Source organism: Rutilus rutilus, assembly GCF_951802725.1.
Source record: "Rutilus rutilus genome assembly, chromosome: 15".
NCBI classification, from domain to species: domain Eukaryota; kingdom Metazoa; phylum Chordata; class Actinopteri; order Cypriniformes; family Leuciscidae; genus Rutilus; species Rutilus rutilus.
Window position 1 is genome coordinate 8,877,023 of NC_140220.1, and position 14,663 is coordinate 8,891,685.

Sequence of the window (14,663 nt, forward strand, 5' to 3'; positions counted from 1 at the left end):
TATTATTATTATTATTAATATTTTGTTAGTAGCCATGTAAGCAGGATCAGGTCGTTTTCGCAATATAAATCATTCATAATCAGCAAAAACGGTATTGTAGAAAATAAACTTTTTATCTCGTCAAAAGAACCTTTCAGAAACAGTAATGGAAGATTAATAAACAAATAGTTATATTTCTAACTAGAGCGTGTTTTTTCATTGTAGACTTTGAAACCCGAGAGAGCCGTTTAAATTCAGACCTGGAATTTCCTGAGGGCGATTGAAGCAATTACAGCCCGAGCCCGTTATATATCTGCATCTTGACGAGTGACCCCCAACTCCACACAGTCATTATTTCCATATCGCGTTGCTCTGACGCCCACTGAGAGAGGGAGCAGAGAGCTCATCCGGTGCACCGAGGGACGTCCAGGTCCTCATCTGAGCTCTGTACAGCATCAGCACCAGCCGCTGCGTGAGAAACAAACCGAGTCGCATCCCCGCGGAGAACAGCGCCGCGTGCGCTTCATTCAATCTGGAGCGTCAGATGGTGTAAGATGCGCCGCTTCTTTGTCCTCCTCTACACCCGGACTGAGCAAGTTAACACTGAAAGGGACCAATAGTAGTTGAGGGATCCGAGAAGATACGTTTGAGCTGCACTGAGAGGCTCTTGCAGGACGCGCGCTTGGATTATTGTCCTCATATCACCATTCCCGTGGATTTCCTGCTGGAAAACTAAACACGCGCGTCGCGGCTTCCAGAGAAAGAAAACGAGTCATAGCTGTTTAAAACGTGTTAATTCGGTTTCTTTCTCGCGAGGGAGGAGCAATGAGAGCGTAAACCACACTGGGTGGCTTTGTTTTCTCAGACACGGACCCGAGGAAGATCACATTGACATGTCTTTCAGTGCTGGATTTGGAGATACCGTTATTTCTCCACTAACTTAGGGAAGTGTTGTCCGTGTCTCTTTGACTTTGCGTTACACCTCAATTCTACTTTTCTAACAAACACATGCAGTTTTCTTCACATCTTCTCCCTACACGGTGGAGTGCTTGGGATGCTTTCATCGGAAGGGCGTATTTGATTCGTCTATCGCGTTTGGAGTGAAGAAAGATCCATTTAAACCCGTTGCCTGGGCATCATTTTGTGGAGTTACAGCGACCCACGTGGAAACGGACTCGAAGGAGGGCAAGATGGGCTGTTGCAGTGGTAGATGCACGCTGGCATTTATATGTGGCATGCAATTGGTAAGTGATAATGCTTAAGTAATTTCTACCTGCGGTGATGGTGATAGTTTATGGATTCGAACCTACAACCTTTCAGATTACCAGCCAAGATCTTTCATTACTAATTACTAAATTACAGCATCACTTTCTAATAAAAGCAGGTGACTCAGAGCAGTCTGATTGGACTAAAAGTTCATAGAGGGGTTTGAACCTACAACCTTTCAGATTACTCTCAGAGGTTTTTAATCTGAATTGGTTACTGGAACAGTGCTTTGTTATTTAATGTGATTTTATAGAGATGTCACTTGTAATTGTGCAAATACTGTAGTGAACCCGAGAACTCAAGAACCCAAGTGTCCACCTGACAAGTGGTCAGTGATACGGCACTAAGATGTATGTGGCCATGGGTAATCTTAGTGGAAATAATGTAGGGCTATATGTGGAAACCCTGCCTCGTTATATTACACCGGAGGGATGATGGTGCTCATATAGGCAGGGCTTGTGTCATTAGCCTGGAGCCACTATCATTTATGCTTATCTTCCCACTACCACGGGTCGTGACAGCCAATTAGGAGTTTTAAGTTTAAGATGCTAAGCCAAGTCTCATTGACCTACTAAAGCAGAAAATGATTACTTATTGCTTCTGTAGAGCTTAACTGTTAGAATTCTACATTTAATGAATCCAGTCCCATTTAAAAAGATGATTTCAGTCTGGTGTTTGTACAACAACAGTAGTTTCTCGAGTAAACTCTTCCCGGACTATCTCTATCACACCTTTTGAATCACTCTTTCAGTTACAGTAATGGATAGTGGGCAGCAACAGTCTCGGCATGCCAACCAGCTGGCATGATGATGAATCAGACGTGTGTGATAGATCACATGACAACTGGCAAGCGTGACTACACTAATCCAACTGGACGTGTGTAGGTTAATGTATCACGCAGGTCATTAACCCGAAGAATCAGCTGTAGTGGTTGATGTCACCACCTGGTGTCTATTAATCAGACCTTACTCAGTGTTCATGACCAGAAGTCGCTCTTAGAGCGGGATGATGTCATTAGCATACAGTTTGAGCTGGATGATGTCATAGGCGAGCAAGTTACTTTTAAGTAGCCGTTGTCTTAGGAGTTTTTTGTTTTGTATATATTTTAGAATTAGGGTGGGTTTTGTGCTGATTGATGTAAAACTTTTTTTTTTTTTTTATTGGTGCACTGATCTGAGCTCTTTTTTGTCCTCTCTTTTCTTTTTTGTTTCTCTGACCTTTTCCAATCCCCTTTCCCAAATGTTTGCTACTATTCTGCGAGATAGTTCATTCTGAGCTCAACTGGGATGCCAATTGGAAGGTTTTAAAACACATTGTTGGTATTGCAAATGTTTTGTTCCTGTTGTCCAATTAAGCACTAAAAAATTTGTGGCACGAAAAGGTGGTGGAAAAATACATACATTTTATTATGTGAGATAAACTGGGGTCTTATGTGAGATACTGTATACTGGGTTGATCTCATTTCCTCCAACAACTTTGTTTTATACCAAAGATGGCATGTAGATCAGCATGTAGTGTCAGAGTTGTGAAAAAAAGAAAGTTCTTGTCCAAGCTCTTTCCTCCTCTAGCTTTGTTACCCGTTTCTTCCAGGAATGGCTATCGAAAACGCATAATGCACCCAGCTCTGCTAAATCACCAGGCAGTTTTTATTGCCTAAGGCAATAATACAAATAAAATGTCCATAGTTAAAGCATTTATGAGAGTTCTCTCGCTGGTGGTTTTTGTGTCTGGCATGTATAAATGCCTGTGGTCTAACAGTCTGGCCTGGAGGCCCAACATTCTGACATGGAAACAAAGAAAGGAATATTGTATACTCAAGGGATTTGTTCATGGATATTGCTCAAAGATGCATTCACACGAAGGACATCTGGTAAAATAGTTTGACTGTTATGGCTGATGAAGAACTTGATAACCGTTGTCAAACTGTCCTCTTAGCTTCAGCTTCCGACAGCCTCCCTATGATGCATAATGTATACTAAGATGAATGCAGCTGGTGAAATCCGCCCGTTCCAATTGGCTGCCCGCAAGAGAACTTGTCAGTCAGGAAGATTTGTTTACATGTTAGCAGATTGCTCCTAATGTTGCAGGGTTTATGGTAGGAGTGGGCGATATGACCAAAATCGGATAACGCTAGGAGTACATTTATTTCATGATAACGATATATATATAAATAACACCCCTAGTTCATTGCATTGGAACATAAAATTATTTAAGAGTTTTCTTTTAGACATGCCTTATCATGATCTGTTATGTCCTTGAGGGAAGTTCTGACCATGTGCTTCTCTCAGATTTTGCTCTAATTTCCTTATCTCTGTAAGCTTTTGTGGAAACTGAAGCATCATAATTGGAACGTTTTACCACTTTGTTGTATGCAGGTCTGTTGTTGTGGCTGCATCGATTTTATATTTATCTGCCCCTTCACACACTTATCAACAACAGTTGGTAATCCTACGTGTTCATCAGAAGGCTTTTTTTTCTGTCTAAGTGGGCAGTACTTGGCCAGAAAAAACTATGCAGTAGATTTAGTGTTGATAGTCAAAAAACGATCTGGATTATGTCATTAATATTATTCCCCAAGCCTGTTTCTTTGTTATTTAAATAATTTGTTTGAATTAATTGGATGATTAATCAACCTAATCACAATTAATCACATATATCAATGTTTTCTAAGAAAAGCCCTCTTGAATAAGGATAATTCAAAGATGTTATTGTGGCAGATGAGTTGAATAGACATTAGAAGGCAATATATTGTTTGTTTATTTTAATTGTCTATCATTGGCCTGCAGTCCACAGCAATCCATAATGCATTCGGAGTTAGTCCATCTGTCCTTGTTCGTTTCGTACTGTCGGCTTTCAGTAAGTGTGATTTGGCAAGTTGCCTGTTGAATTGTCAGAGTCAGGAACCATGATTAAATGTGTTCATTTTTATGCATTTAAAAAAAATAAAAAATTAATCGTACTAAAGTAACACATTAAATCGAAGTCCATTCAACTACAGAAATAGATGCACTAGGCATTGAAAATGTACAATTTATTATATACATGTTTAGCCAAATAAACCCAAGATTGATTGTTAACATAAATGTTACCTTGGGAGTAATAGAATGGGTAAATAGAAAAAAAGGGCAAAATTACTTGTTAGATTGTTTCCTCATTGGCGAATAACATATTGCCCAGAGACTGACAGACACCTGTTGTTCTTGAGGTCATGAACTGAGTTTATTTCTAAATATTATACACCTGGCACTACACATTTCTATAATTGCTTTGTTTTCCGACAGGTATGAATGTCTGCTGTCATTTTTCCTCTTTGAACACCACAAAGACAAAGGTTTAATTGTTGTTTTCCTTCATCGTAATCAGCTGAATGCAGGAGAAAGGTTTGTGTTCTGGAAATTAATTACTCTCCTGAATGCAGGTGATTTGCCAAATGTAGATTTTCTTGAGGTTAATGCCGTGTATTGTGTATGATTGAGTTCGTCCGTAAGCATGTAAAAGTGCTGCGACAACTCTGCTTTTTTAATAGATTAGAAGTAAACGGATTCCTAGCGTACAGATGGAAACGGATCCTTTGCCAAACACAACAATCACATTGGCAGAGTATTGCTCTAAATTGCTGTGCAATGCCTTTGCGACTTGACCTTGATTTTCCAAAACTGACAGATGGTTTCGGAAGCCGTTTGCATAATTAATCCAAATATTTACATTCTGTCTTATCAAAGCATTGATGCCATAACTCTGCCATGTATAAATGAATGTTTTTGTTCACCATGAATTTAAACTTGCATTAACATGCTTTTTTGTAAACTTTCTCTTTTACACCTCAACATAATTGCCACACGACAAGTGCCAGCTCTTTTTCATGTAAATAGATTTTTGTGCAACATTTTGTTGATCGCTTGGTTTTGTATACAGTACTTCGCCATCAATCTACAAATAGCCCTCCTTTGCAATATCATTGGTTGTAATCAAACTCACATGAAAATTAAACATGAAATATGTTCTAATTGGCTATTATGGTGACATCAGTTTCACAAACAAGTTGCGAATTCAACTTGTGCACAACCTTTAAATATCGCATAAAACATTTGTGAATAATGCCAAAAAGCCTGTGACTGGAAACCTTTCCCACCATGTTTGGTGTAAATCCATTGATGTGTTATGTAAGTTGGACTGTTGAATCATATAGATTTGTTTGCTAATATTTTCATGAATTTGATTACAAAGAATGCCAGATTGAGAAGCAGGATAGAGATAGAATAGCACAGCGAACAACTGAAGCTCTTTGGCTTTGTGACTGCAACTGAAGAGCTGCCTTTCTGGGAAAAGAAGTCCTTGATATTTGGCTAGTGAATTGAATTGGCTTCTCCACACCACAATCCAAATCTAAAAAGGCAGAAAGAATTAATGGCTTTTCAAATGTTATAAATCATTCCCAGCTTAACAAAACCAATAAACACAATTGCTGCAAAGGTGTGGTGGGAATAAGTCTTTGCTGCAGGACATTTTTCAGGCGTTTCTCTTTCCTTTTGGCATTAAATTAACCTTTCTTTTCCCGGCCCGGATGCCTCTTTCGTAGTCGTGAGATTTCAGAGCACAAAAGGTTACAGTGATGATACCTGTGCTGGGCTGCACGCTATTTGCCAGGTTCCCATCTGATTGAGGCAAGCCATAAACATTAGCGGGAATGTCTCCTAGCAACAATAGGTATAAATGTTGGAATGCTGCCCAGTAGCTGAACACGGAGGATCCAGACTCCTCATAGTTGCCCTATTGACCCGTCAAAGCCCAGAACAGTACAAGAAATACATTATGTGTATCATGATGCCTTTTGGCTGGTTTTGTTTTCTGAATATATTTGATTTGAATTTGCATTTTATGTTCTTGGCAAAGCCTTTCCAACCAAGGCGTTCACATAATAAAGTGCACAAATCACATTAATGGCTGTTTCGGGACAGGTTGCGGAGAATACAAATGATTTAGAAAAAAAAATCTTTGGCATTAGATCAGAAAGATCTCATAAGAAAGTTAGCAATATTAGATTCATTTTCCTTTCAAGTGGCTCATCTACAAGATGAACTGAGTGCATTTTAATTTTGTTCATTTTATTCATTTTATTTGGTGTTGAGAAATCTGTTCCTTTTCTGTTATGTTTGATGCGATATACATTTATACACAGTATTTTATTAATAGTTTATTTAGAATGTATGGTATTAATTTTAATAAAATGCACTATAAAAATGCCATCTAATTGAAATGAAACTAATTAAGATGGTGAGGAAAAAATTATAATTAAACCAAATATTCAAATATTCTATATATTAATTTAAATATGTATGAACATGTAACAAAAACAACATGTGATTGTGAAAACTAATCAGATTTTTCTTTAAAAAAAAAATGATGGCAACACTTCACAATGAGGTTTATTTATTAAACGTTAGTTAATGTATTAACTAACATGCACTAACCATGAGCAGTACATTTGTTGCTGTTAACGTAAGTTAATAAAAATACAGCTGTTCATTGTTTGTTCATGTTAGTTTACAGTGTATTAACTAATGTTAACAAGATTTTAATAAAGTATTAGTAAATGTTGAAATTAACATTAACAAATATTAACAAATGCTGTATAAGTGCAGTTCATTATTAGTTAATGTTAATGTTGTTAACTAATGAACGTCATTGTAAAGTGTTACCAAAGTTTTATTTAAAATCATTTAATTATCGTCCTGATGTGAATTTTATATTTATCCCTTTCATTATTATTGCCAAAATCTAAAAACCTATTGTTAAAGGAATAGTTCATCCAAAATGTCTTTCTTCTGTTGAACACAAAATAATATATTTTGAAGAATGTTGGTAAACAGTTGACGGTACAATGGAAGTCAATGACTACCGTCAACTGTCAGGTTACCAACATTCTTCAAAATGTATTCTTTTGTGTTATACAGAAGAAAGAAACTCATGCAAGTTTGGAACAACATGAGGGTGAGTATGACAGAATAAAACATACATTTAATTTTGTTGACATGTTTTATATTTTTTAAGTAGTGCTGCAGAAATTCCACACTGCATCTTAAATGCATGTTTTATTGTATTTCAACACATTCGTGACTCGTGAGTGCTGTTATATTCAAGCTGTGTAATCAGTTCCATTAATTATACTGTTAGATTGACAGCATACCCATTCTCTGCTTGCCTGTCATTGCTGCTGTCATTCAAATTATTCACCACCACTCCAGGCGGTGTGCGGCCACAATTTGTATCCGGCCACTTTGTGAAAGTCGTTTTACGGTAAAGTTACCTCACTTTGCATCTGGGAATGAAGCCATCATCTTTTGCGGTTTGGCTGTGTTTCAGCAAACTTTGTTAGAACATCTTCTCCCTAATGCGGTTGCCTATAGTTTTTGATCTAATAATAAACAGTCCCTTGCGTTATTGTCTGGAAATATGAATACCCACAACACTTTTGTATCGCCTGTCTGATAAATCCTCTGCGTTGTTGCCACAGCAGAAGCTTTTTTACCTGACTGCAGCGGTAGAGCCTAGAGGATGTGATCCCTTGGGAATAGAGACAAAGGCGCTTATGTGCTTCAGCAGAACGAAACGAGGCAGGGCAGTGGAATTGCTGTGAATAAAAGCATTTTTGCTACATAGCTTTGTATGTGTTCTCAAGCGTAGTTGAAGTGAAACTGAGAGTTTGTGATTATCTATATTCTCAGTCATAGGTACGGAGCTGCATGATATTGGAAAAAAAAACTACATTGCGGTTATTTAGTTTTTCTGCGATTTATATTGCGATATGAAAACAATTTCACCAGATGATTTGAATAGCTCTATTTGTAAAGAAATAATCATTCTAGTGCATCTGCATAGAAAATAAATATTTCAGGTCACAGCCTTATCCTGCTTCATGCTTAATATGTCAATTGTAACCTGTTGTCGTAGAGTGCAGATAATGTTGTTGATGAGAATATATTTAGTGTATGATATTGTGGCGTCACCTTCCTTGGTTGTTTGCAGCAAAGAAATGTGATTAAGCCGGAGTGAGTTTTTAAAGGGGTGGTATAATGCCCTTTTCACAAGATGTAAAATAAGTCTCTGATGTCCCCAGAGTGTGTATGTGAAGTTTTAGCTCAAAATATTTTTATATAGCATGTTAAAGTTGTCACTTTTTGAGGGTGAGCAAAAACGCACCGTTTTGTGTCTGTCCCTTTAAATGCAAATGAGCTGCTGCTCCCGGCACAGAGGGCGGAGCTTCAACAGCTTGTGTCGTTTTACCTCACACAGACATTTAGCCTTTTATGTTCAAACCGAAGTCAGAAAGATGGAGAGACTCAAGAAGAAGTCACAACATGGACAACAGGACATTTCTGAATGGTTTGTTGATGAGTTTATGTAGCTTATGTGTAGTTATCTTCTACTCATTGATTAGCATATTCTGTCTTGATAATCTATAAATCGTGTTCCAGGGGCGGGGTTTATGTAAATTCTAGGGTTGGTGATGTCACTAACCCGGGAGGAATGTTGTGTAGTTCCTACCAGCTGTTTGTTGTAGTTCTTAAAAAGTGATTTTAATTTTAATTGATCAATAGCCCTTAACACTAGGGCTGTACCATATCGAAGAAAAATGCTGATAAATAATGCGATATTCAATATGCAATACGAAAATGCTTTAAGTGTGTAAAATAAATGTTAATTATACTGAATTAAATTCGTGGGTTAACGAATAAGGTGACCATATATACCATCATGATACTGTAGTACTAGTACCGTATGTGTTTGTAAAGTGATGGTGTGATAATGTATTAACTCTCTTGTTTAAAGCTTTCAGTCCTGTAATCCAAAAGGCTGTTTCCTGAGAACATATTGTTACAAGAAAAGCTTTTAGGGTGAGTGCTTTTTGATGCCAGAGGAATCATAAATATTTAACCAAGCTGAAATCTTGGTTTAATGTTTCTTTGTTTGCCTTTACCTTCAACGTATACATAGGCTTACTGCTATCCAGTTCTTGCTTGCTTTAGAACTGTTTCAGTTTCATAAATTAAGGAGATAGTTCAATCCTGTCATAATTGTTCACCAAGCAAGAAATAAAGTCATTCTCGTTTGGAACGAAACTAATGATGTAAAGTAAATGATGACCCAATCATAATTTGTTGGACAAACTGTTCCTTTAAACTATGATTGCATGTAGCTGTAGCTGTAATATGAAGATAACATGTAATCCAATCTGAAGATGGTTACAATAGCTGCTTTACAAGACATGCGAACATGTCCAAGCAGAACAGCCACACACACCCTTTGATAACTTCCAGTGGTTAATATCGCTCTGCTGACTGCCTGCAAATGTTACGATAATTTACGATCGATACTTAGTAGTGAGATTGGTCTTTACTTTCCATAAAGTGTTTTATGGGTGACTGCCTGGAATGGCATTTTAGCAGGGTTCACGCCTGAGCATGGCACTTAGCCTGATTACGACTGTGCCTCTGCATATCGTAACATGATAAGAGATTTTCTTACACTGCGATGGCATGCCTGGTCAAGGACGTCTCCATCGCTGCGAGGGCGGTCCTGACGTGTGATCTGTCATCGTGGTGTGGCTCAGGTGAAGAACCGCTCTCGCTGATGAGGTGGGCTGTTCCGCATCTGTTCGGGTCAAAGCCCATATCTAGCACATACTATATAGCCATCCTTCTTTATTTTGAACATTGTCTGGGAAACACCTGCTCTCGTTAACTAAGGTCTTTTAACCAGTTCATTTTTGAATTTTAATTGCATTCGAAGCTAAAAAGGATGCAGAATTGCCATTTAAATGTGAATGTAAGGAATTAGAATTCAAATGAATGTTAAGAAATTCATTACTATATAACTTTTCAGGAAAAGCAAAGTTTTTCAAGACATGTAAGTAAAATGTTATTTGAAAGTTTTGAATGATGTATTTAAATTTTAAAGATGGATGGATGGATAGTCCACAGGATAATGGGTCTGGTATCCTTTTTCAAACAAAATCACCTTTATGTGTCATGATAATAGAGAATTCAATCACATGCCCACATTTAGTCTATTTAGGTGACATTATTGTCTGTTAAGAGAAGATAGCCACAGTAAGTGGCACCATAGGGCTCTGGAGTCCAGCGTAATTTCCTTCACTTCTTAAAGGAATATAAGGTTCCATCAAAGCTATTAGAGTGAGAGGAGCAGATGTGTGGTGTCCACATGAGGCGGTTTTGATGGAAGCAGGTTATGGGGACTGAAGGCATTGTTAGCCAGGGCACACGGTGGCAGATCACGTGCTTTAATGTGCCTCAGGCCATTGCCAATGGCTTCATATTACAGTGTGCAAATGTAATTACGTTCTTGGTGCACAGGAAGAGAAGCCTTTATGGAATATGTTAGCTGTATTAGGCACACTTTTTACCAGATAAATTAAAATGCTGATTTTTGTCACTAGGCTTGGCTTGAAAAGTGGAACTGACAAATTGATAGTTTTTGCTTTTGACTTCCCTCAGTGATTGATAACGCCTTCCTGCTGTCCCCAAGGTCGGATGGTGGTGTGCTGGAGTTCAAACTTATTTAATTTTTTAACTCTCCTGAGCTATAAACAGGCTTTAGCAACAAGGTAGATCACAGGCTAATTTGAGTTACAAATCGCACTGAGCCTCTTGTTGCATTTCTTTATATAGATGGAAACTTCTTTCACATGAGCCCCTTTCACACAGAGATTCCGGAAAATACACGGACAATGTTTGATTTTGGTTCATTCACACTGCCAGTGATTTTCCGGAATCTGTGCGTGCGTTCACACACATCCCGTAAAGATCCCGTAAAGACACGTGACGTCAGACTGTGTTGTAGAAAGTAGAGATGCGCGGTTGGCGGTCACAGCCGCGGACTCCGCGGATAAACCGCGGATTGGGCGGATGATGTGACGAAAAATAATATTTTAATTAAATTCGGGCGGGTGGCGGGCGGTTGAACCAATCAAATGAAAAATATATGTATACACAAATCAACGGATGGCGGGCGGGTGCGGTTTTGAAAATTGGTCAAAAACGTTGGTGCGGCTGGATGGCGGACGGATGATGATTTTTGTGATGCGGTTGTGGATGAAATAATAGCCCATCCGCGCATCTCTAGTAGAAAGGCCCCCGTCTAATCTTCCGCTACCGCTTTTTCCATTGTAGTCGTGCACTTGGTGGATTTTTTTACGCAGCATGTTTGGTTTACTAATGATTTATTGTTTGGTTTTTTACTAACGAAAGCATTTTTTTCCGGATTCGGTCGTACACTAACGCATCGCGTACTGTTCCACAAAGCTGGCGAACGATCTCAGCTTCAGCAAGGATAGTAAGGAGCTCCCTGGTCTCTGCTTCATTCTAGTTTGCACGCATTTTTTCGTTCTTTCTTTGTTGATGACGAACACAAACTTTCTTAAGAGCATCAATCCCGGGACGTGTTTGCCTTCACACAGAAGACACTCTAGCAATTTTACACCAATTTCCCGGGATCAACGCGCTGTGTGAAAAGGGCTATGGAAACATTTGCTAACAATGGGAATTTGCATTCAGAGTTTACACCTTTTGGGAGCAGGATGCCATTTGCCTGGAAGACACACCCTCCTCTGTGTACAAGTTATCTCTAAACTCTTAAGAACTTTATTACCTTTTGGTGTACTTCTATGGGAATGAGACATTTGTACCAGTCGCACTGAGACATTTCAAATGATACCAAACATGTAGACATACATATAGACAAACATATAGATTCTTGGGTGAATTTTGGTGATCTCAGCATGAGAGAGAAGGAATGGGGGAAGAGGGAAAGAGATGTAGATTAGGATGATTCTGAGGTGAGACTTGCGTCTCGAATGGTGCACAAGAGTGAGTACAAATGTTAATTTCCTTTGTTCTCTCAAAGAGTTGCACTCTCTTCCAGTTTTTCCAGTCTTACACTAGTGTCGACAGCTCAGCTAGTTAGCCATGCTGAGATTCTCTCTTCATACAGTAGTCTATTCTTTAATTATTGTTTTCAGCCGTCATGACTGCTTCTGTGCTTGGTAGGAGGTATGCTTAAATTTTCAAACGCAATGGCTACACCCTAGGGCGCTGAGCTAGCCTATGTTTTAAAGATATACCATTTAGCACAACATTAAGAAATCCATTTAAGACTAAACTGACAGTAGGGCCGCTACTTCAGATTGTATGTATGTCTCAACGGTAGCATTATGATCTCTTTACTATCTGAGTTGTTTAAGCAAATGGAGACTTTTACTCAGGTCCTACCTCTAAGACCCTAGTAATCTTACATCTTACAAACTGTTAAAACCAGCCTAAGCTGTTTGCGATTGGTTTTAGATTGTTTAAGCTGTCGTTCAGCTGGTTGACCAGCTGGTTTCCCAGTCTGACCAGCAGACAGTGCCCAAAACCCTCTTTTTTCTGAGACCAGCTAAGATCAACAAACTAGCTTAGGCTGGTTTTAAAGCTTTTTTTTTTCAACAGGGATGTAGCATCTTACTCTCCTAATCTAGGAACAATTTTGACGCTTACTCCTACAATTCAAAAAAAAAAATTATTAACACTTTTTGTTATACTGGTTGAAACTCTTTTTGCATCCTGATAGCAATCAATAATAGAAGTGGTTTTCGAAAGAATCTTCGTCCAATCTCACGCAGACATCACACATCAGCTCGTTCCGTAAGGCTGCAGAGTTGTGGACAGTCACCGAGTGCTGTAAACAAACAGCAACAGCCTTTTATAGTTGCTCCTGAACCAAAACAACAAGCTTATGCTGCGTTCACGCCATGTCATAACTGTAATTCCGAGATGGCAACCCATGACGTTTTACGTCTGAGACGTCCTCAGACTCAGATTTTTGTGTTTCTATGTCAACAGTATCAATGCTGAAATGAATCTGCAGCAGTCAGGTGGTACAAGTAAGAGCTCTGTAAGTTGTAAGTGTGTAAATGTTTTGTGCTTTGAGACATGAGGTAACATGAGGTAATCAGACTCTGCTGTTGCGCGTTCATGTCTTTTGGACACTCTGAAGGGAGGGTGGGATATTATGCTTTCAAACCTAGCTTGCTATTGCTAGCCTCTCCGATATTGCCTAACCTTCCTTTAAATAAATTACATGTTACTCAAAGACTGACATGTTTGGCTTGCCAAAAATGTTACATTCAGCTGTCGCAAATTCGGAATTAATAGTGAAAAGTCACTTTTAAAAACTGTTGTTCCGTTATTACCCCTTAGCAGATTTAGACTCTTTTAGCTGCAAATGCGAGCCAAATGCTCTCTCTGTCAAGCCCTGCTGGGAAGAGTAATTTAACACTAGTAGCCTTACACATTCACGAATCTGCTTTTTTCTGTTGACCCATTTTTTTCTTCCATAAACCTGCTTCATCATTTATTAGGTCACTTGGGGATGTCTCTTCGTAATACCCAAAGCGCCCCATCTTAGGAATCTCAAACAAACGATGATTGTGAGTCAGCCTGCTAGGATTTTAGTGGCATTGTTCTTGGTGTCAGTGAAAAAATAATCGCTGTCTGCCACTCATAAATATAATTTCCTTGAAACCTGTGAGCTGTGCGCCGCTGTGGGGAAGTTCTGATTGCATTGGAGGTGACAGAGCCAGTGTCAGACTGCCTGTTTCGACATAGTGACCTTGTAGAACTGGGGGAAGTGGTCAGGAATGATGGATTTCCTCATGCTTATGATGCTTGTCTGTCGCCCCCCTGGGAAAGAATCTGCGGAGGGAGGATTTCAAAGAAACAATCTTTTTCATTTTATAGTAAAAAATCGTCCGTCAAAAAACGTAAAATGCCATGCCGTGTCATTTTACACTCAGATTTATTGGGATTGAACTTTTTCTCCCGTGACAGGAAGTTAAACTGCCCATGCCACCAATAATATAAAAGGCAAGTCTATGTGTTAGAAATAGAATCTGGTACATTTTAACAAATTTTCTTCATATTTTGAGATGTAAGATGAAAACATACGTGCACTACCATTCAAAAGTTTGGGGTCAGATTAGAAATGTTTTTGAAATATGTCTCTTATGCTTAATACAGTATAAACAGTAATATTGTGAAATATTACAATTAAAAATAATTGTGTTCTATTTTAATAGATTTTAAAATGTAATTTTTACATTAAATATTAGCGGATCATCCATCGGATACCTGCGTGCTGATTTGGTGCTCAAGAAACATTCCTTAGTAATGTCTATGTTGAAAATGGTGGTGCTGCCTGATGTTTTTGTGGAATTCATGATGTTTTTCAAGATTCTTTGATTAATAGAAAGTTAAAAAATATAGCATTTATTTGATTATATTTTTTAACAATCTAAAAGTCTTAACTGTCACTTCTGATCAATGTACTGCATCCTTTTAATATACTTTCTTAGATGTTTTTGA

General features: G+C 38.4%; 1 protein-coding gene across 2 annotated transcripts in view; it reads left to right on the top strand.

The window, feature by feature from the left end:
• Positions 1-362: 362 nt before the first annotated feature.
• Positions 363-14,663, top strand: part of nkain2 (sodium/potassium transporting ATPase interacting 2) — a gene marked incomplete at its 3' end in the record, with an annotated part of 169,568 nt that continues 155,267 nt past the window's right edge. For both annotated transcript variants that reach the window (XM_084432703.1, XM_084432704.1), the window contains exon 1: positions 363-1,223. In XM_084432703.1, coding sequence (XP_084288829.1) covers positions 1,170-1,223 — 54 coding nt within the window. In that variant the 5' untranslated portion in view covers positions 363-1,169. The remainder of the gene's footprint in view (positions 1,224-14,663) is intronic.